This window comes from Borostomias antarcticus (assembly GCF_949987555.1).
Source record: "Borostomias antarcticus genome assembly, chromosome: 8".
Classification (NCBI taxonomy): Eukaryota; Metazoa; Chordata; class Actinopteri; order Stomiiformes; family Stomiidae; genus Borostomias; species Borostomias antarcticus.
This window is the reverse complement of record NC_140241.1, coordinates 30,495,933-30,518,301: the sequence shown is the minus strand read 5'-3', so window position 1 is coordinate 30,518,301 and position 22,369 is coordinate 30,495,933. Positions and strand designations below refer to the sequence as shown.

The 22,369-nt window shown below is 42.2% G+C and overlaps 2 protein-coding genes across 3 annotated transcripts; one reads left to right on the top strand and one right to left on the bottom strand.

The window, feature by feature from the left end:
* Nucleotides 1-2,970: 2,970 nt before the first annotated feature.
* Nucleotides 2,971-13,530, bottom strand: dcp2 (decapping mRNA 2). Of its 2 annotated transcripts, XM_084442130.1 has the most exons (11): nt 13,264-13,530; nt 12,748-12,899; nt 12,270-12,397; nt 12,044-12,142; nt 11,684-11,836; nt 11,404-11,516; nt 7,344-7,448; nt 6,868-6,994; nt 6,299-6,388; nt 6,062-6,113; nt 2,971-5,932 (listed from the first exon to the last, which is right to left on the bottom strand). In XM_084442130.1, exons 1-11 carry the CDS (start codon nt 13,314-13,316, stop codon nt 5,784-5,786), a joined length of 1,221 nt encoding a protein of 406 aa, XP_084298256.1. In that variant the 5' UTR covers nt 13,317-13,530; the 3' UTR covers nt 2,971-5,783. The 2 variants fall into 2 exon arrangements, with proteins under 2 accessions (XP_084298256.1, XP_084298257.1); XM_084442131.1 differs by lacking the exon at nt 6,299-6,388.
* A 2,511-nt stretch (nt 13,531-16,041) lies between these two features.
* Nucleotides 16,042-20,457, top strand: reep5 (receptor accessory protein 5). Its single transcript, XM_084441915.1, has 5 exons — nt 16,042-16,194; nt 16,499-16,592; nt 18,404-18,542; nt 19,304-19,472; nt 20,090-20,457. The coding sequence occupies exons 1-5, from the start codon at nt 16,077-16,079 to the stop codon at nt 20,137-20,139; spliced, it is 570 nt and encodes a 189-aa protein (XP_084298041.1). The 5' UTR covers nt 16,042-16,076; the 3' UTR covers nt 20,140-20,457.
* The last annotated feature ends 1,912 nt before the right edge of the window (nt 20,458-22,369 follow it).

The following is a 22,369-nucleotide window of genomic DNA, read 5'->3' as shown; positions in this document are numbered from 1 at the left end:
CCACCAGGTGCCATCGGCTACATTCAGAAAACAGCAGGTCAAGAAGTGTAGTTTGCAGCTAACAGCAGGCCTACCCCTTTTTACACAGCATAGCCCAGCATAACAAGTGTAGCCTACTTGGAGAGGAGAGCTTTTCGCTGATATGAATAGGATTAAGAGCTGCATTCACAGTTGTAATCTCTCATTAAATTCATCTGCTTTCCTGAAGGAAGTTTTAATGAATAACCCCCCCAACTGTCCAGTTACACACGACCCAGTGTAAGACTTCCAGCTGACTGAATTGGCCCGATGGGTTTTAAAGGAGCAATATTTCTGCCAAATTGCTGAGGTACTGGGTGGGGCAGGTGTTTGCAACATCATATTCTTCTTCTAGTAGGCGTGTGGCCATTTTGGTCAGTAAACATCTTGCATTTAGGTCCTTTAACTATGTTAAAAATAGCCAAGGCCGCTATGTGATTGTCAAGGGAGAACTTTCATGTAAAACTGTAATGTTTATGGATCTAAACTGCCCCCCTGGCTACTCCCCTGGTTTTCTCTCCAAGGCCTTTGCACAGTTTGCTTTACTGGCCTCTGAGAACTTGTCTGTGGGAGGGCACTTCAACTGCCATCTTAATCCGTCTCTTGATAAACCTCCTCCAGGCATCTCTTTAGTTTCAAGGCAAGCCAGGATGCTTACTTCTATAACGGAGGGACACGTAGCTCAGGAGGTATAGCGGACGGCTGGGGATCACAAAGTCACCGGTTTGATCCCAGCCTCCTGAGTGTGCCGGATTGTCCTTGAGCAAGACATTGAACCCCAAAATCGCTCATGTGCGGCACGGTGGCACAGTACCTACTTCTGTCACCTTACAGTAAGGTCTGTGGGCCTTAGTTTGCATGTTCTTCCCATGTTCGCAAGGATTTCTCCTTAAAGAACCCCAAAATGTGCAGAAGAACAGATTGCTAACGCTGTCCGTCCCTGATAAACATGGACAGGAGCACTTGTTTGGCCCCCGGGTGCGTCCCATGCACGCCCCCTACTGGCTGCTTCTGACTGCCCTTGAGGGAAGGACGTCACGCCCCCTACTGGCTGCTTCTGACTGCCCTTGAGGGAAGGACGTCGGGGATGGGTTAAGAGCAGAGAGAGGTTTCCTCAGTAGATGCTCTAGTCATTCGTGTGTTTCCGCCTCCCTGCACCATGTGTGATGTGTGTTTCACTCCATGACAAATAAAAGATGTTTGTTTGTTTGTATGGAGGAAGGGAGCTTCAACCCACTGACTCAAAGTTTTACTTTTTTTCTGCCCCCCACAAATGTCACACTAGAATTGATTACCTTTTCATTCCTTCATTCAAAATGTTTCTAGTTTTATCATTTTATCATTGTCTTATCTGATCACGCCCACCTATATACAGTCTATTCTCTTTCTGACCAAACCTCCACACGTTTCACTCCAATCTTTTTATCCCTTACCTTTGTCCAGAAACAGAAGTTGAACCAATTGCAGCAAAATAGCTAACGTTACAGGAATCATCAGTGTAACTGCTTTAGCCACTGACCGCTACAATTAATGTTATGGAAGCTGCTGCTAATTGTTGTGAGCTCATAAGCTAACTGGCTATCTCGCTCTTATTGTGCTGGATTAGCATTGGAAGCATTGGAACTGATGTGTCCAGGCGACAAGACCTATCTTAATTTATCAGACATTATTTCATGTCATTTCAATTCACAGCTATTTCAGTGGCATGACTAGCTTCCGTTCTACCAGACCTGAACAGAAACAAGTCAGCCACGCACATAAGCCAGGCTGGACCTGGCCTGGTTTTCTCAAACATTTTCTCAGATTTTCAATTTTCACATTGTTTTTCTCAGAATTTTATACACAGTAGCCTACCTCATAATGATAAAGTGGAAAAAATATATAATTCTGCAAATTAGAAAAAAAAAAAAAACAGTCCAAACCCCTTGTCTCTAGTGCACCCACAGGGAGCTGGCTTCGTTCTATTTGATTTGCTCTATCCAAATTGAATGGGTTCGAATGTGGTTCATGCTACACCACTACACTAGCCGGTTCGGGGCTTGAGGGTTTATATAGACAGGTGTGTGCCTCTCCAAATCATGTCCAATCAATTGAATTTATCACAAGTCGACTCCAATCAAGTTATAGAAGCTCAAGGGTGATCAGTGGAAACAGGATGCACCTGTGCTCAAATTTGAAAGTCATACCAAAGGGAGTGAATACTTTTGTACATGTGATTAATTTTTTGTAATTTTTTTTTATATACAATTGCAAAATTGTATATATCGACTTTGTCATTATGGGGTATTATGTGTAGGATTTTGAGGGAAAATTAATGTAATTTAATTTAATCCATTTTGGAATAAGACTGTTACATAACAAAATGTGAAAAAAGTGAAGGGATATGAATACTTTCCAGATGCACTATATTGGACTAAAGACTATATGGACTTGTTAGTCCACTAGAAGGCATTGAGTGGAGAGGGGAGTGTTGTGGAGGTCCCAGAGTCATGAGAGGCAGGGGGCTTTTACCACATGGGAACATGCATAATGGGTGGGGGACAACATGACAAGTACATGTTGATTTTTACATTTTAAAAAACTATGCTTGGTGTAAAACTTGAGCCCATCTGTCTGTCAGTCTCCCCCTGTCTGTCAGTCTTAAGAGGGCATATATGTAGGACCCCATCTCATCTCTTGCCACTTGAAGTTGATATTGAAGTTGAAAAGTCCTGGGCATAATATCAACTGAAACAAGCTATGAGACTCTCATATCTCCCATATCCTCAGGGAGTTGTTCCTATCAGATCAGTGACCAATCCCTCAGGAGACGACGGAAGCCCGACGCCGTTCTCCTCCATTACAAGACAGACCGATCAGATGCCAAGACATGAGGAAGAAAGAGGCCATTACTGAGGAAAGCAGTGTCTTTATAGAAAAACAAACAAACGAAGGAAATGGCTTCTTGGGACAGATGCAAACAACATGTATACTGAACCCCCTTTCCAAACTATTCAACTGCATGTTTTACAATTTCAGTGCCATGGAATAGAGCAGCTCTGGTATTTGGGGGAAAAAATGTAAGAATGACTTAAGAGAAATGATCTTAGCCGATTAAAGTGAGAAGTCAAAAAACTAATGAGCATATAAAAAAAATAAAGGATGTTTCAACTTTCTTAAAAAACTAGACAATTTCTGACAAGCACAGTATCTAAAATCAACAAGATGATAGGTAATGATAAACAAATGTGGTCTGTTTTAGATGCTTCAAATGCATCCCACCAATGCAACTAACCAATAAAAAAGGGTCTCAATGTTAACCAAAGCATAGCCCTAATTTTTCATAGTGCCATTCAGCCCGTCACACGTCCCATAACCAACATCCACCATAAGGCCACAGTCTTTGCCAGAAGGGGCTGACAACTTGGTTAACAACACAGGAAAATTTTGGTAGCACTTTATTCTATGGAACAATGCATTGTGTCCCCCTAGAAGATAATACTGTATAGCATTTCTGACATCTTACACAACTGGTAACTGCCTAGCTGGTAGACTGAACCAATGCAAAACAAGTCATTCCTATGCTTGTGTAATTACAACTTTACCATGCAACTCCCAAAGTCAATACCTGATTAATAAAAGTACCATGAAATAAAGTGCAATCAAAATTCACAAATAAGAAAAAAAAAACAGGTGGACAGAAAAAAAGGTATCAACTCAGTTCAACAGTGCACAATGTTGGTACAATGAAGTAGGCCTACCACACAAGCTCATTAGGTACAGTAGGAGAGCATAACTGAAAATCTAAAACCTTTATTTTCAGATAAAAGTGAAGGTATATAACTTTTCTCACCAGTATTCAACGATTTTGTTCCTGTCAAAGAGTTTGGTGGTACAATACACAAACCCCCCTCCCCCCCACCGCTCACTACTCTCAAATACTGGCACAGACACAAAATGTTGTGTAGGCTAGTGCACCACAACGACACTAGGGAAATGGAAGTTGTATTTGGAAGAGGCCCCAATCCAAAATCAATGGGTTTTACCGAAACATTTTGACAATCTCAAAAGGGGTTCCTGTTGACACTCAGATTGTATCACTACACTGGACCTACAAACTACAAAATGGAGCTGCATCATGACACACCTCTCTTACATGACATTGCTGTTGTGGACAGGTCGACTTGAGTAACTGCTAAAACCAATCAACTGAATTCTGAGGTTAAAATATAGTCCTCTATATTGAGTTGCTCCAAACAGCTTGGTAAGTAGCCCTATAGGTAAATTGACTGTCAAAAAGTCATCAAAAGTGACCGTGTGATCGCCGTTTCATTAACATTTTCTCCGCCGCCAGACCCCACGCTATTTCAAAATCCTGGACACATAAAAGTCCCAATTTACTCAGCATTTTCACTTTCAGAAGGGCATGACAGATTAAACACAAAGCTTGAACTACACTCTCAAACATCATATTGCTCTCTTTGGGTTGAATCCTTACATGAGATCTATAGACATAACTGGATTTTTTCACTTCAATGAATGAACGTGTTAACGCACACAGGTCTCAAGTTAGGATTTGGTCCCCTTTTTTTCTTCTTAGCCTTTGTCTTTAAAATGTCTGCAATATAGCCAGGAGAAAACAGATGCCAACTTCCCGCTAGTGCAGATCAGATGCTTGGTAAATCAAAGCCCTTGTGTGAGCCGTCTAGTTCACAGAGTTGTCTGAGGAATTTTATCAGGAGCTGCTCTGCAACTCTGCCACTTGCCTCCCACATCAGGCTAGCTGCACACAGCTCTGCTTAACACCTCAGACAGGCTAGCTGCACCCAGCGCTGCTCAACACCTCAGACAGGCTAGCTGCACCCAGCGCTGCTCAACACCTCAAACACACAGACAGGACACGTAGTTACCTCACAGTTATGTGGAGGAGGAGTTACTTAGAGCTGACAATGATTACAACTGAAAACAATTGCCTGGCAAGACAAACATCAGGCAAAAAAGGGTCTTGTTCAGAAGGATCAAACGTTCAGAACTTTGCAGGTAGAAATGCAATGTAGCAGAGTTAACACGCAGCCTTTTCACGCTGACAAAAAGTGATGTCTTCTTTCAACAGGCATAGTAAATGACTGTTCTGGAACGTTCCATCCTCCTGAGTATTGAGCGAGACCCAGCTCTAGTACTTTGTGGAGAAAGCGTAGTACAGTACCATTCCTCATCCTCTCTTCAGATCACACAAGCTGCCTAGAAACATTAATGGGGAGCTCACTTGATAGTGGTGAAACTGACCAAAGTTGGAACTCAAGAAGTTCATAACAAAAGACACAAAAACACTGATGAGCTAAATTGTCAGTATCATAATATAACTCTTGTCCAATATCTTCTTAATTCTCATCTTATATCTCATCTTCTCATTTATTCAATCGTTTTACATTCTGTGAAAAATTCCCTTGGTAAAAACAGATGTAAACGTTCAATAAATCCATCTGAGCCGAGTCCCAACTTGAAGATCATGCACGAAGCTCAAACTGTTAACCTGCATCTCCCACCGACCTTCATTCATGACTCACTGTTACTCAGACCTAAGTTACATGCACAATTCTCAAGTTGGGATTCAGCTCTGAATGTATGAGACAATGCCAACTAGTTGACTTTTTTGGGAACTGAATAAAAACGTCAAAAACCTTTGTCTGAACACGCTTGCAAACCTATTTTGTCTCAACAATTCTTAAACCCCCTGAAACTGAACTGAAGCATTCATTCATTCATTCATCTGTCTGTTGGCCATTTCAGGAGTCAAAGCATTTCATGATGGCCTCCCTGTCGAACTTGAAGTTGAGGAAGGACCTGGAGGAGAGCAGGTGTTGGCAGTCTCCGTTCGAGAGCGCCTGGTGACCGTTGGTGTCGGCGCTGATGGGCTGTGGTAGTGGTACTGCGTCTAAGGAGAGAAGGACTGGTTATTCAAAGGCCGGGGGAAGCAGCTGTAACATGTTCAAACATCTAAGTTTGTCAAATGTTTTAATAGCGTCTCATAATGTTGGTTCTCAGAATACCAGTCCTCCAATACCTGTGTCAAAGTTGTCCTGTAGTCTCCGTGGTTGAAGTTTCTTCTCTTCTTTCTGTAAGGAGGTAAAGAATATAAAATCCATAAAAAGAGCAAATTTCAAATGAGTGAAATGGTCCTACTAATATAAAACGTGCACATCCAAACTGTAATTAGACTTAATGACAATAAATAATATATAAAAGGTGCCGTTTAAATATGAAGCCATAATGGGACTGAGCCGACTAGAGGTAGTTTCACCTGCTGGCTACTGACTCCATTTCCATTGGCCTTTTTCTTCAGGTTGGGAGAATCCTGCCGTTTCTTTCCATTGCCTTTCACATTTGGATTCTATAAGAAAGAGCGCATCTTAGAGATGGTTTGGGACGAGGTATTCTTGGGACATTAACACCACCATCTCCTTCAGGACAAGAACCACAGGTGAAGAGTGGATTCATGTCTCCCTCTGCTGGCGATACAGAACCACATCAAGCTGATCCACCGGGACCTTGGACCTTGAGTGATCTGGTGCAGGATTACAATCAGGGCTCCAGACTAACCTTCCACTTCTGACAACATTTTTCAAATGCTCTGGAGCCCTGATTACAACTGCGTCAGTGTTGCCCAGTCCAACAACTACTGGTGTCCAAGAACAGCAAAACATGTTTACTCAACAGTGTCTGACAACTGTAGGGAAAAGTCTGACTCTATAGGGAAAGGTCTGACTCTATAGTCATACCGCTCATGCTGCAGGGTTCTCCCAAAGAGATGAAAAACCTATAGGCCACCCCCCCCCCCCCCCCGCGCCTTTCCCGGTAGTAGAGACCAACCTTGGCTTTGAGCAGTTCTGCGAGCTCGTACTGGCTCAGCTGTCCAAGGGGCTTGGGTGGTTTGTGCTTCCCCCAGGCCTCCCCAGGAGAGGCTTCAGCAGAGACCTGGGCTCGTCTGTGCTTGGACCTGCAGTCAACAAGGAAACCCATCTGCATTCATACAGTGTTGAAACCTCATATCCACATTGGTGAGGGGACTTGGTGTGATTTTCTTGACATCCGGGGGGTTAAAGAGCCATTAAAGTAATGCTTTAGAAGATGGACCACTAAGAACACCTCTGTTCCATTCTACATGTATACCAGTATAGATGGCACAATCAATGTGCACCATCAATTGAATGGGAATTCAACATTCAACACATGTACATTACATGTGACGAATAAAGAATCTGAATTCAATATTATTGCCCTGTTTGACTAAAACTAAAACATACTGCCACCATGGCTGGGTTACAGACTGTCTGCTGGAGGCTCACCGGGTTTTGTCGAGGGATTTGCATGGAGTGCTTCCATTAGAGGCCAAATCATCCTCACTGTCTGTGGAATCTCCCTTCAGCTTGGCGATCCATTCCCTGAGTGGTCTGGGGATGGACAAGTACAATCAATGACCGTGAATAATGAATGCATCCCTTACATAGGCTGATGTTAGCGAAATACGATACTGTGAGTGCAACTCTGATTCACCTGGCAGCCATATTGGTCAGTCTGGGGTGCGGACGCGGAAGTGCCCGTTGACTTCAATGTTAAAAGTTTGCTGTAAAAACACCACTTCAAGAACCAAAATAGTCAAAATAACAGGCTGAATACACTATCGGGGTTACAAACTCATCATTACCAGACTCTGATTGTTTTTCACTGCCGTTGTTTTCGTGTTTGGAAATACATGGAGGTGAATGAGCCATAGTTAGCCGTCAGCTGCATTCACCTCCATGTATTTCCAAACGCGAAAACAACGGCAGTGAAAAACAATCAGAGTCTGGTAATGATGAGTTTGTAACCCCGATAGTGTATTCTGCCTGTTATTTTGACTATTTTGGTTCTTGAAATGGTGTTTTTACAGCGAACTTTTAACATTGAAGTCAATGGGCACTTCCGCATCCGCACTCCTCATTACGTCAGACTGACCAATATGGCAGCTGAGGTGAATAAGGCGAATGGGCCTGCATAGACAGTGAGAAAGTCCTAGGATAAAATATGTTTGCATATTGTATAGGTTACTAGGGCTGGCCCGAGTTAATTCTAGTATTCCACTATTCGTTCTGTAGGTTGGTATTCGGAGCTTCGTTTTCTGTATTTTATTTCAAAAAAGCTTTGCAATAGTAGCTCAAACTACAAGTCTCGGTATTGGGGCCAATACTGCTCTCATGTACTGTCCCCATACTACAAACCAGTACCAATGTCGTCATAACGTTACACTGAGTGACCCGCCAAAGCACCACTGAACAGAAGTGGATTTCGGCAATCGAATCAAATTGATAAAATTCAAAACAAGGCCAACTCTGAAGTGTGAGGCAGGGACTAAACACCATGATAAGGGATCTCCATCCTCTCATGATCAGACTCAACACTTTCTATGCACGCTTTGAGACCAACCACGGCCAGACACCCGTGTAATGGAAATTCAGTATTATTAACATATTAGACCTTAGTTGAAGTAATGTATCAGACTGTGCATTGTTTTGGCCAGTAAGAACTGTCCTCTCATTCCTTGCATAGAGAGAATATTGTGCATCTTCTGTACTATCTTGTTTGTAGAACTGAACCTTGATTGTCTTCGCTCACACAGTCCTCGTCGCCACCCTCTTTGTTGACAGAAGGAGAGGGCCGTGTGAGCGAGGCTATTTCTAGTGTAGCTGGAAAGTTCAAAGGTCGACAAAAGGAAAATCAACAGTGAAAATAGGCAAAGCCATTTTGAAGCGACCTTTCCAGAAATATCTACGGGATGAAATCAGACAGGAGGAGAGGATACAGGAGGTGAGGAGATGGGACAGGAGGTGAGGAAATAATACAGGAGGTAATAACACAGGAGGTGAGGAGGAGACAGGAGGTGAGGAGGAGACAGGAAGTGAGGAGGAGACAGGAGGTGAAGAAGGAGACAAGAGGCGAGGAGAGAGGAGACGGGACTTGAAATGGTTTGATTCACCTTTGTTTGGTGTGTGTGTGTGTGTGTGTGTGTGTGTGTGTGTGTGTGTGTGTGTGTGTGTGTGAACCGGTTGGGGGGGGGGATTTGTATTATAAATGTTTTCTTAATGACGGACCTTTGGATTATTGGGGGGGGGGAAATTCGTGGACCTTTAGAATTTGTATTTGAGCACCCCTGATCTAGAACATCTAGTGTATATAGAATATCTAGTGTATATAGAATATCTAGTGTATATAGAATATCTAGTGTACATAGAACATCTAGTGTATATAGAATATCTAGTGTATATAGAATATCTAGTGTTTATAACGTAACCACATGCAAATGTCAATATAAATTCCCCCCCGGGGGCTGTTTATTTATTCATATTCATATGCAGCATGTACACAATCCATCCAGACCGCTATCTTTATACTGTATAGGAATGGTAACTGTTATACATCATTTGAAAATTGAGTATTGGAGTATAACTAATGAGCAAAATCTAGGAGTCGGCAGCAACATTTCACTGTGACTGTTCATGTGACAAATAAAGAAATGTTGAATCTGCATCCGCATGATTGAAGAGTTGCTTGTGTTTCCTCCCTGATGGGAGACTGTCCATCTCAGAGCAGCCTCCTTGCACCTGAGTGTGTGTGTGTGTGTGTGTGTGTGTGTGTGTGTGTGTGTGTGTGTGTGTGTGTGTGTGTGTGGCAGGTTGAGCACCTGCTCCGAGACCGAGGGGGAGACCAATATCCCTTCTGATCATTAGGAACAGCGAAAATGCTTCTTAGACAAATATCTTAACCTTATTGTAAGTTAGAAACGGCCTAACAGGCTTTGTAAACGTGGCTCAAGCGCATGGGTGGAGTTGGGGAGAGAGCTGGAGCGAGCAGCTTATTATGCTGGACTACACATTTAATAGCAAACAGCCCAAAACATTTTTTAAGCCATTTCAAGTTTTTTATTGATTTTGGTAGGCTGTCATCAGCCTCTAGTTTATAGTGGTACAAAATAGATCTTTATAAAACCAAATTGGAGTGGTTTTCAAGAGTTTATGGATGTAGCCTATAGGGCTGGATTTAAAAAAATAAAAAATAATCGATTCTGAATCAATGATTCAGTATTGATTCATGAATCCCAAAATGTAAATTGTATTTAATGAATGAATAAATAAATGAAGGAATGAATAGTTCAGTCATTCATTCAATGATTCATTCATTCATTATTTTTTTGAAATCAGTATCGATACCCAGCCCTAGTATTGATGTGTTGCATAACTTGGCAGTCATGTAATTAAGGTTACAGCTAAAAATAAAAATAAAACATTTTTAGTAACGCTAACCGAATTGATATTGAATCAAATCGAATCAAATCGAGATAATCGATTCTGAACCTTGTGAATCGGAATCTAATCGATTCTTGAAATTGGAATGGATACCCAGCTATAGCCTACATTAGAATGTAGAAGTGAAACCTACATGTCAGAACGTGAAAGTGAAACCTAACTTGTCAACTTGTTGGAAGCTTGACAAGCACATGATAGATTAAACCCAGATTAAACCCACACGATTAAATCATGAACAAATACTCAGCTAGCAAGCTAAACAATCTAGCAAACTTACAATCTACAAGTAGCAGGAGGCTAGAGGGAATATGACTGTCTACTATGCAATCCGATGGCATGGCACATTGCTCAGCTTGTCACTGGTAGGCTTACTAATATAGACTAGCTGTCCCCAAGCTTTTTTGCACCACGGACTGGTTTCATATTGATCGCGGACCGGCAATCCGGAGGGGGGGCTTTATTTATGCCGAGATTTGGACTGGACCTATGATTAGATCAGGCACCTCGTTCTTAATTATCAAAATGAATTGTGTATAATATTTAACGGTATCTGTTCTGTCATTCTTTTATTTCCCAATGAAGTTACTCATAGGTCGCTTGCTTACCTATTTTGGATGCATGACAGAAAGACAGACATCAATAACTCAGGTCACGCGGTGACACTGGCTCCCCGTGTGAGATTTGTACAGTACAAGCATGGGAGTTGAGTAGGCTACATTGTGGTAAAATGTCAAAAGGACAGTTAAACTTCTTCTCACCAGTTGGAACCATAAGGGCAGGGCCAAAGTAATTTCGGTGTCATTCTTCAAGACGTTTGTGCATTTAGGTGTATGAACATCGCTTTTTAACACTGGCTGCCTAACAAAGTTCCCTCATGGAACAGTAGAGATTGATTGCTGCTGTGTGCTTGATGTTAGGTTGTTAAAAAGTACAAGTTTCACTAGACTTTGTCACCTAAGAGGAGTCATCAGGTGTAAGCCAGTATTTTAAATATACGGCTAGGTGTAGTGTTACAAATACATTACAATTACATGAGCAGATGACCCCTTTCTTGAGGTACACCTACCTTACAAAAGGAATGGCCATGAAAAACTTGTTAGGTGCGAGTCCAAGTTTAGACCTCGGAGTCATGTCACTCCTGTGACACGGTAGTTTTTCAATAGGGAACCACTCAATGTTCTAGAGAAATACAGAACAATAAAGTTTGATTATCAGTTTGAATGGTCAGAATCATGTTCATTCTGCTTAATGGGGAAATTCATCATTTCAATCACAGTTTGAATCAGTCAAGTCAGAAATAGGATGCATATGAAAACAGGAAGTGGAGATGAAGTAGAAGAGTTTACCCTTATTTCCTTCCGGGTTTTGGGGTTAAACTTGGTCTCCTTAGATACCCCTGGTATTATGTACAATCTGGCCAACTGATCTATGATCTTCTGCTCGATGTACGTGTCTTTGCAGATACGATCTCTGATATCAAAGCCTGTCTCCTCCAAAACCTTTTGGGGATAGACAAATATCAGACAGAGCAGCAAATGCATTTTGTGATTCTCTGGTATAGTTCAAACAAAAATATGCTTGTCAGTTATACAACTATTCATACAGTCACTATTACGAAGACTAAATATATGCAGCATATAATCTGCCTTCGCAGAATACATTCAAAAGTAGTGAAAGTCAAACAATGTTAAAGGCACTTTACTCACTTCTCGAACAGCACAGTCATGGGGAGCCTCATCCTCGTTGACCTTTCCCTTGGGAAAGCCCCACCCTGACTTGGCCAAATATCCCTGAACTAGTAACGCCTGCATTGGGGGAAAAATAAATTATACTGTACAGCATACAGTTTATATGAGCAAGTCAAGTACATGGATAAGAAAAACATAGCTCAAAGTAGGCCATCGATTTATAGTAGCCTCCAGTATTACTTACGTTGTGCAGAGTCTCGTCTAGAATAATTGCACCGTAGGTTGGAACACCCATCTTGTACTCTTTCCATTGCTCTAACACCCTCTGTACATCCCCCCCTTGGGGCAGCAAGAATGGACAATGATTAAAAAGTGCCACGAGGTCAAGGAGAATATGTACGCGTTTGACGGGGCAAACAACAATGGGCTGGGTTCGACCAACCCAACCAGTTCCATCAGCACATAATAATGTCATCATGCATTGCATAAGTCACACATTGAACAGCACAACCGTTGGCAATTTCCTTGCAACAAGAAATCTAGCCCTAAGGGTATTTTTACTCTGTCGCTTTGGCTAAAACCAAATTGTAATTGTATATCTGACAAGGAGAGATTAGATAAAAGGCTAATTGCATTTACAGTAACTCTACTATTGCATAATCCTCCCATGATACACATGATATCCTGCTTTATTTGGTGTCATTATTCCCACAAAAGGATATCAGCCTTAGCAAAGTCCCTTATCCCACACTGAGGCAGTCCTGGTGTGTTCTGCATGCAGAAGTCCAGGTAGAACCAGTGGGCCAGCTCGATCTGGAAGCACACGCGGATGGCATTGTCCCTCTCTTCACTCGGGATGTGGAGGATGAATCGACTGGAGAAGAGAAGGAGAGATTGTGGATAGATTGTGGTGGTCAGCACAGCAGTGAGTCTCGCAAATTTGCATACCGTGAAGTTGGGCCCAAAATCTCAGAGATGGGTGCATGGACGTGGATAACCGACCGGTTCTATAGTGCACCTCGACAAAATACAGCCTAGACAGCTACAGATCAAACATGGAGGAGCATGCACCGGGGAGGTCTGTCTGCACACGCAGATCACCTTTACCAACCCCAGACAGACAGATCCCAATAGCTCTCTACGCCAGAGCCAGAAACACAAATATATTTCACAAAACGGGTGCTCAGCATTTCCTATATATTAATAAACGAATGGTGAGGTTGCACTTGGTGTTTTACCTGCAGAGGTCGTCCAGCACGCCGGTGGGAATCTCCGCTCTTCTTGTTTCCATGTTGCAGATAAACACATCCCGAGCTCGCGCACCCCTGAAACACACAGCAGCGCGAGCGCACTACGATTCCCGCGCGGTGACGACGAAACGCATTCTGAGCCGCTCAGTCTCGACGGTTGAATGTTCAAGATCCGTAAAAATATAACCCTAAAGCCAAACAAATAAATACATATAGTTAGCTTAGCTAACTGGGCTTAGCTAAAAACAAACTCCACCACCGCGTAATCGAAAAAAGGGCAGCTGCGTGAACGCTGAAGAAAAGTTCTTCATCCAATCGTAAAGGTCAGAAGGCGGGTTTAATTTAAAACACGGAATGACATTGGACCTTTGTGTTGCCTGTCAAAATCTATTGTCCTATCAAATTGCACAACTACTCTGTCCTATCAAAGTGCACAACAACTCGGGCGCAACTTAACTTGGTTGGTTGACATATCATGGTTGGTTGACATAACAAGACAACAAGGAGGATGCACTGGCCGTGTCCGAAATGCATACTACCTGCTACTTGCTATATAGTAGGCACTATATAGTAGGCATACTGCATACTATATAGTAGGCGAAATACAGTATGCACAGTTTTGATGTAGCATGCTGCATCTCGCCTACTATATAGCAAGTAGTATGCATTTCGGACACGGCCACTGTGACTGTAATACACTGTAGGCCTACACACCACGCTGCTGGACACACTGCAGTACAGTTCAATTTCTTAGGTCAGTGATGACCTAAGAAATAACCAGCAGCAATCACAAGAAATATGATTGCACATAATTTTAATTAGCCTACATTACAATGATTTAAGGGTTTGCAGTATCCAGCACACCCTTAAACCCATAAGTAAACTATGCAATCACCAAAGAAAGTAAGCAGAAATAGTATCATAACCTCATTGTTTACAATAATATTTTGTATTGACAATTTTGGCAATTCGTGAATCAGATCTTAAACCCTTTTTTTCTTTAGGACAAACACGATCATAACCTGTGCTCTCTGAAAGTTGAAGACTGACCACACTTGACACAGTCATTTTATGAATTGTTTGAAGTCGAAGTGGGCTACACGACAATAATGATTAGCCTACATTACATGATATTACATTACAGTCGTTTAGCAGGTGCTTTTATCCAAAGCGACGTACAATAATTGCATTTAACGTAGGCTAGGTAGTGGAGGCTCGCCAGAACTCACAAGTGCATCTTCTTTCTAAACAAGTGACTGCGCATAATCTAGTGCTGAAGCCAAAGTGCAAGAGCAGCACAAATATGAAGAGGAACGATCCGGGTAGGCCCTAGTAGCATGGAGCTATAGTAGGCTTATAGACTACTTCTCGAAGAGGTGAGTCCTGACCATGGATGTATTAATAGACCCTGACCCTAACGCTGACCCCTGACCCTGCGGGGAAAGATGGCCAACGACTCTGCTGTCCTGACGTCATTACGCCACAGCGGGACCAGGACAGAGCAGAGCCGTGACCGCAGGACCCAGGAGCGACGGGGCTAGCAGAGCATAGTGAGGGGGGTACTTGACAGGGGCCTGGAGGTAGGAAGGACATTAGACACGCACAGAACCTAGGGCTCTTTAAGTCTCAGCTTAAAACGCACTTGTTTTCACTGGCTTTTGAGGCCTGATAGCCTACATCCCCTGTCCTGTTTTGTGTCCTGTCCTTTTATTGTTCTGTGATTATGTGCACTTTATTCTGTTTTTTGTTTTAGTTTATTTTATATATTGTACAGCACTTTGGTGCAACTTCGGTTGATTTTAAACGTGCTTTATAAATAAAGTTGACCTTGACCTTGACCTTGACCAAGGAGCTTTTCCTTTTATTGCCCTGTCAGTAGAGTTTAAACCGGATACGAGCTGTTACAGGGAGCAGCCAGTGTAGAGAACAGAGAAGGCAAGTTGTGTGGGAGAACTTAGGGTGGTTGAACACCAGGACAGCGGCAGCTTTCTGGACCATCTCCAGAGGTTTAATGGCTGAGGCCGGGGCCCCAGCAAGGAGAGAGTTGCAGTAGCCCTAGTTCAGGCCGGAGATGACCAGGGCCTGGATGAGCACCTGCGATGTGCTGTGAGGAAAGGGCGAATGGTCCTGATGTTGTAGGATTTGCCTTTTCCTCACTGACTAAAGGGGTTCATCCAGGCTCTTCATCTCATGCCTGCACTACGACAACTCCCTCCTTGTTTCTTCTGATTATTCCTCCATATCCTCTGGTTTACCCCGAATTAACGCATAACAAAAATAATAATAACCTATTCCTTACATTGTTATAATAAAATATAACCCGAGGCCTATTCAAAATGTGAAATTATGCAAAGGCTCGTCATCTCTCGCCTGCACTAGCCTACTGTAACTCCCAAAACAAATCCAAACAATTAGTTTCGTAGGCCTAGGCCTACTGTTTTTAAAAGAGGCTGTAGTATATTTTTATACTGTATTATACTGTATTATATCAATACATTTGTATTACTCTCATGTAGTAATCAATTTACTAAGAATAATGAATAAACTTCACTTTAGGTAGAACTGTGTTAACTTAAGTAGTTTAACATCAACATCTGCATTTAAAGGAAAATAATTTAAAGGCAAGAAATGTCATTTAATTCGCACTGTCACCAAAGCCAGGAAGGGTGTGGCTGCAGACATCGCAGTGACGTATGGCCCAGCAGGTTTGTGATAGGGCTGGTTCGGTTGCATGGGTGTCGCAGTTCAATAGCCCAACTCCATCCACTCTCCAGCGCACAGGAATAAAACAGCCCGCAGCCATGGCACAGGGAATAAAAGAGAGATTTGAAAAGTTCCTACACGAAAAGAACCTAATGACAGATGCATTGTCAAAGATCGAGGCGAAAACCGGAGTGAGCAGGTCCTATATTGCAATCGGTAAGTGTTTTTTCTCCATTCCGCAAAAGGGAGAAGGGCACAAGGGATCCTTTTTATAGAAGGAAATGAGGGTAGGCCTACGGTGGGTCGGTCGTGGCAGAAAGCTTCTCGTTCTGTCTGACAGATTTCAAGAATCAAAATGTAACCGATTCGATCTCAAATGTATTTGATCATCCATGGCTATTTAATAGGCTATATTCATTTTTCTCAATATGCCTATGGAGACATCGCTATATATAAATAATGTGACTAGAACGGAAAATGTACCAATAATAATATTGGCATTTCTTATGATTATCTGCAGCTGTCACTGGCTTCATCGCAATCTATCTGGTTATTGGGTATGGAGCCTCCCTATTGTGTAACCTCATTGGATTCGCCTATCCTGCCTACATATCGTAAGTTTATTTTGCATTTTCATCCAGTAGGCCTGTAACAGCCCCCCGTAACAGCCCCCCGTAACAGCCCCCCGTAACAGCCCCCCGTAACAGCCCCCCGGTAACAGCCCCCCGTAACAGCCCCCCATAACAGCCCCCCGTAACAGCCCCCCGTAACAGCCCCCCTAACAGCCCAAATGTTCCTGTTGCCCCCCTCATCCATAGCGGCGAGCAATTAACGGAGCATGACGTCATCCTTACCGAGCCCAGCCGCCCTACACGCGCACGGAGCTACGCGCACACGCACGAACAATAGCCTCATCCACGGAATTATTTTATTCTAAAATGCTCATAGACTACATTGTCTTTCAAAACAGAGTCAGAGAGAAACTCAGTCTCATAAAGTGCACTATGAATCATTTACATTCAGATTGCCGGAAGGATGTAACCATTTTCCATCGATAGAAGGTGCATGACAGCCTATCAGCAGGTTGCTTGAAACACAGGATGTCTCAAATGATGTGGCAATAGCAGCATCCAGGGAATCAAATATTGCAGTATATTCTTCACTTCCATTATGTTGTTACTTCAGTTTACTGGACGATTTGAACACATCTGTGAGGAGGCGGTGTGTCCTTAAGGACATCCCCCCACTAGAATAGAATAGAAAGTTTATTTGCCATGTGTAAGTACAGGTAGGCCTACATTATTGTAATCGCTTGTCCTACAGTAGGCTATCTTATCAGTGCTCAGTTCCTCATTCCAGTCCTAGGTACTCAGCTAGGCATTTAAAGGTCCCCAGTTACTCGAGTGGAATTGGTCCCCAGTTACTCGAGTGGAATTATTACATTGTTCTGGAACTGTTAAAACCAAAAACAGAATATCAAATCAATACATTAAGCGTGTCTGAGGAGAGAGTTTAACTAACTCTGTTATAATATAACAATAGTATTGTCACCATAGAGATTAATACTGATCATCGGTATGCAGGTATGTGTGTTAAAACCACCGTTTTTCTGGTTGAGTCATTGCCTCTCAGTGTGGAGCGTCTGAGAAGCTCACACACAGTCTCCAGTGAGTGATATCAAATGACCCCTCCTCAGGCTAATGTCTGAAAGTGTCTCTCAGACACATTTACAGCTGTTCGCTCTGCAGTGGCTAGTGCTCACTAATTGCCGTCTGGGAATGGTAGGACCAAATTAGGGTGTAGTGCCTCTGTTGAAGAGAACTAGGTGTATTGAGTCAGTGTTGCAAAAGACTGAGAACAGAGAGGAAACCCAGAGATACGCATGCCTAACCACAAAAACCCAAGTGACTAACTTCAGTCTTGTAATTAGCTCCACATGTCTGTACAAAGTTCAACTGGGCCAAGGCCTAGAAACAAGGCCTAATGGACAACAGTTTTTTAAATTACATTCTTAATTTGTTTTGTCAAGGAATAGTTTTCGACCTCTAGGCCAGGCCTACTGTGGAATCATACAATGCAGTACTATTCAAAGATAAGAATAGAATGCTCTGACTCTCATTTGGTATTCAAAACATCGACACATGGAAAGACTTATAATTTGTACCGCGCTCCTCCCGCTCGCAAGTCAGAGTACTACCATGGAAATGTTGCCAGGCTGTATGGTAATCATTATGGCCATTCTTTACATAACATAACTCCATTGTAGGCCTAGTTAGTAGGCTACAAACGTGAAATTAAAGGTAGTCCATGTTTTCACTCGTATTTTGAACTAAACGTGTCAGTGTCGCATAGTGTTTTACCATATGGTCATATATGTACATGATATGTATCAAGTTAATGTGACAGACTCATCCTTTAATTCCAGGATCAAAGCCATCGAGAGTGCCACCAAAGACGATGACACAAAATGGCTGACCTATTGGGTAGTGTACGGAGTCTTCAGCGTGGCAGAGTTCTTTGCTGACATCTTCCTGTCCTGGTTCCCGTTCTACTACATGGGAAAGGTAACGCAGTTGTCTTCTGTTTGTTTGTCTTAAGCCTCCGTTCCAACGTACAGCTGTCGTCTAATCCTTCTTTCTATTTGATAAGGATTATAATTCAAAGGATGATAAATTATTGTAGCCTATGAAGTGATTATTACCTCCGACATGGACAAACAAATGATTTGGGGCACTAGACTATAATTCATTCGAGGTTAAAAAGGGAACATTACAGTGTTGCTGCTACTGCTATGACAAGGCACAAGGTAAAGTCAGACAAAGGAGGAAATCACATGTAACTTGTTTGTAATAACACAGGTTTTACAAGAGCAGAGCAAGAAATAGGAAATGAACACCAGCACACTGAAATAGGCTCCCTTGTGGTTGTATTCTATTCCATAAATAAGGTCTTCATCAGACATACAACATGTTGCACAACAATAAGACAGCAAGGGAACATATTGAAATGTGCAGATCATTATTTCCTATCAGAATAGTGTGGGCCTACCGGATTAATTTAGGCAAAGTAGTTGATAAAATTAGGTATAGTATCACAATCGGAAGTGTTTTAGCATATCTAAACTGAATCCCTCATCTCCTTTCCTGATTAATATCTTGTGTCGGTGTGCAGGTCGTTTTCAACAGTCTCCATGGCAACGGATCTCATGCCCAACCAGCCAACAGCGCATTATTGAAACGAGCGCTCGCTGAGCCATTTTATTCGTAACCGCATTTCCTGAAAGTGGTTTTGTGAGAATGGCCCTCTTGTGTGTCCCCTGGTGTAGTGTGCGTTCCTGGTGTGGTGCATGGCCTCCACCCCCTCCAACGGATCCGTCCTGATCTACACACGGATCATCCGCCCGTTCTTCCTCAGGAACGAGGCCAAGATTGACAACGTGGTGAAGGACCTCAAGGAAAAGGCCTCAGAGGCTGCCGACAAATTCAAAGACGAGGGTGAGGCTGTCTTTTTTTTAAATGTTTGCGTTGTTGTTTTTTCATATTCAAAATCCCTCTGACGTACTGAGAGAAAAAAGGGAACCTCTGTTCCAGGAAGCAATCTTCACACGGAATTTATTGACAGTAAGATGCCGTGTCAAACTAAACCTCCTATATAGGATTTCTTTGATATTCTCTTTGCTTTTGCCTTTCAATGCTGTTATACTCAACTCAACCCTTCCCTCTGAATAACGTCATTACATTTGCATCATCTGCTTTAGATGTGACAGGTTGGAGGTTGTGCTCCAGGTACACCATGTATGTGTCAGAAAGCTGATGATAAGGTCATATGTTCTTCCAACTGAGTTACTATGTGCGATTTCCCAGAGAAAAGTAGTTCTGCGTTGAAGATGGCTTGAGGGTATTCAGTTGAAGATGCTCATTGGTCTATGATTGGGACTAAATCTGGAGCTTGTTTAAAAGTGTAACAGAACAGAAACCGCGGTGCTCAGCTCTTGATCTACCTTTTTCATTCTCAAATATTTGCATGTGTGGGACTCGCTATGGTGACATCAACAGTATGGTTGGGCTGGGGGTGGCCTCTCGCATCTTAGTGTTATCTTTCTGCCCTGCAGCCAAGAGAGCCACAGCAAACATCATGTTCGAGGAGAAGAAGAGCACCTAAGTCCCTCCGAAGGAGAAGAGTTCCCGTTCAACAGCATCATCTCTGGAGTGGACTGTGTGAATCGACTGAATAAATGTTGCCTTGGAATTTTTTTATTGTTTATTTTATAAATTATATGGGATAGTCTCTTGGTCTTGCACACTTTGTCTGTAAAAGATGCAATAGATGGTAATGTTATCCTCAAGTGATGTAAGCCATTTCCCTGAGACAATTCAAAACGTTTTAACTTTGCGTACCTTTCAGCTGAACAGAGCCTGCGATGTGATCCTCCCTGCAATGCTTCATGTTCCCAAATAAAGAAGAAACTTGCTGTTATTTTCTAATTGTTTTTGTCCATCTTTAGTGGAAGTTACTACAAGGCTTATGAAAGATACTACAAGGCTTATGAAAGATACTACAAGGCTTATGAAAGATGATTTTCTTTGTGTTCCAGAAAGTAGATTTGTTTGATTGTTTACTTTAATCACTTGGGCTCCTTTTCAGATTGGATTCATCATGTAAATCTATGGTCTTTAATCCAGAGTAACGCTGTTTCAGATGCATGTTTCACTAGCATGTAGGCCTCTGCACACCTGCTGCTCTTCAACTGTCTGTTAACTATGTCAACAATATTGCCTTAATTATACCTCTGCCTTCGGCAATTACAGTAGCTCCACCTCTGTCAATACATGCGCTGTGTACAGTAGATCAAGCCTCCACTGAATGGCACCTCCACCCTAGTGCTTGCAACCTACCTTGCTACTGTAACTGCTCTATAACTTAAAAATTCAATTCTCCTGGCTTTTTTTCCTTCAGTGTCTGATTTAGCTGATCTAAATGTCTAGTGCTGCTGGCAGACTTCCTTGTAGTAAACTAGGGTAGGGTTGGATAGTAGCCAAAGCCAGGGTCTATAGAATAAGTTCAGACAGATGCATTCTGGGTCATAGGTCACTCTATTGTGGGAGTGGGAGGCAACACTGTCACCTGAGAACGTTTTATGACAAAGAACAGAACGTGACAATTTCCCTCAGAACACCAAATAAGACCATGTAGACAACTGCAGATTACAAGTGAGTACAGTGATTGAGTTTAATGACTTTATAAACAACTATATAAAACAATTATCTTAAAAATCCATGCATTTCAGTGTAAATTCATTTTGAAATATAGAAGAAATCTATGTACAACAGTGAGAACTGTAACAGCATCATCACTCACTTGGGCTGTTAACCAGAAATACACTTGGCTGCATAGAAGATTTGACATTATTGCCTACGTAGAAAACAAAAGAAAAAAGGGAGAAAACAGGATTTCTGTAAAAAGACTAGTTTATTGGAGATCTATCAGGTGCCGCTAAGGAGTGACCCTTCTGTTCGCCTACCTCAGGGGGTAGTAAAGTGAGTGCTTTCTGACTCCTCAATTCACTTCAGACATGTATTTACAACTGAGCATTAACAAAAGAGACAGAAACCAAACTACTAGAAGTCACGTGAGAGGAAAAGACCAATGGAATAATTTCCCCAAGTTTACCAAAGTTACATTCTGAATAGCATTTATCATTTAAGATTAATTGTCGTACGAAAACTGACTCATTAATACAACTGACAAAAAGGCCTGAGTTGATGGGGAAAGGTAGAGTCATAATATAACAAACCCAAAAAGCCTGAGAAGGAAAAAGCCCGTTGATTTACTATTTTACAATAATTTACAGTAGTATCATTCTTGAAAAAGACATTTTCAGTTGCTCCAAAAAAAATCCGGATTATTTTACAGCTGAGACAGAAATTAAATAATTCAAGCACGATGGGAAAAGGAGAGCAAATGAAAGCGATGGGCGTGATGGTCGGGAGGAACACTGTAAACGAGGTACTTTGGAAGAAGAGCCCGAGTCCTTCAGACTGCTTTAGACCAGACCCTCTATAATGTCCACTCTTTTAACGTGATTACCAGACAAAATACAGGTGAACTTTTCTTCTTGATTTAACACTTCATTAAATAAGCGAGAACCACATTAAGCGTGTGTGAGAGACAACAGTCAACAGCGGGATCCAGTGTCGTGGGAGAACGCGGGGCAGCACTCAAGGTCGTGGGAGAACGCGGGGCAGCACTCAAGGTCATTCTGGGTCCTTTTTCAGAGTTTAAAAAGAAAAAGAAAGAAAAATAGGCATCTATTTTTTATAAAAATAATAAAACCAACTATGCTGCGACACCTATGGCACAGTGCAGCTTTAACTCTTAAATACAAAAATAT

Bases quoted from the DNA above. Each gene is read 5' to 3' on its own strand.
- dcp2 (XM_084442130.1), bottom strand. From the start codon at position 13,316: ATGGAAACAAGAAGAGCGGAGATTCCCACCGGCGTGCTGGACGACCTC. The intron at 12,398-12,747 runs ATATCCTTTTGT...ACCTCGTGGCAC, and splicing joins AAGGGACTTTGCTAAGGCTG to TTTTTAATCATTGTCCATTC. The intron at 6,114-6,298 runs GTGAAACTACCT...ACCTCCTTACAG, and splicing joins ATGGAGTCAGTAGCCAGCAG to AAAGAAGAGAAGAAACTTCA.
- reep5 (XM_084441915.1), top strand. From the start codon at position 16,077: ATGGCACAGGGAATAAAAGAGAGATTTGAAAAGTTCCTACACGAAAAG. The intron at 16,195-16,498 runs GTAAGTGTTTTT...GATTATCTGCAG, and splicing joins CAGGTCCTATATTGCAATCG to CTGTCACTGGCTTCATCGCA. The intron at 16,593-18,403 runs GTAAGTTTATTT...CTTTAATTCCAG, and splicing joins GCCTATCCTGCCTACATATC to GATCAAAGCCATCGAGAGTG.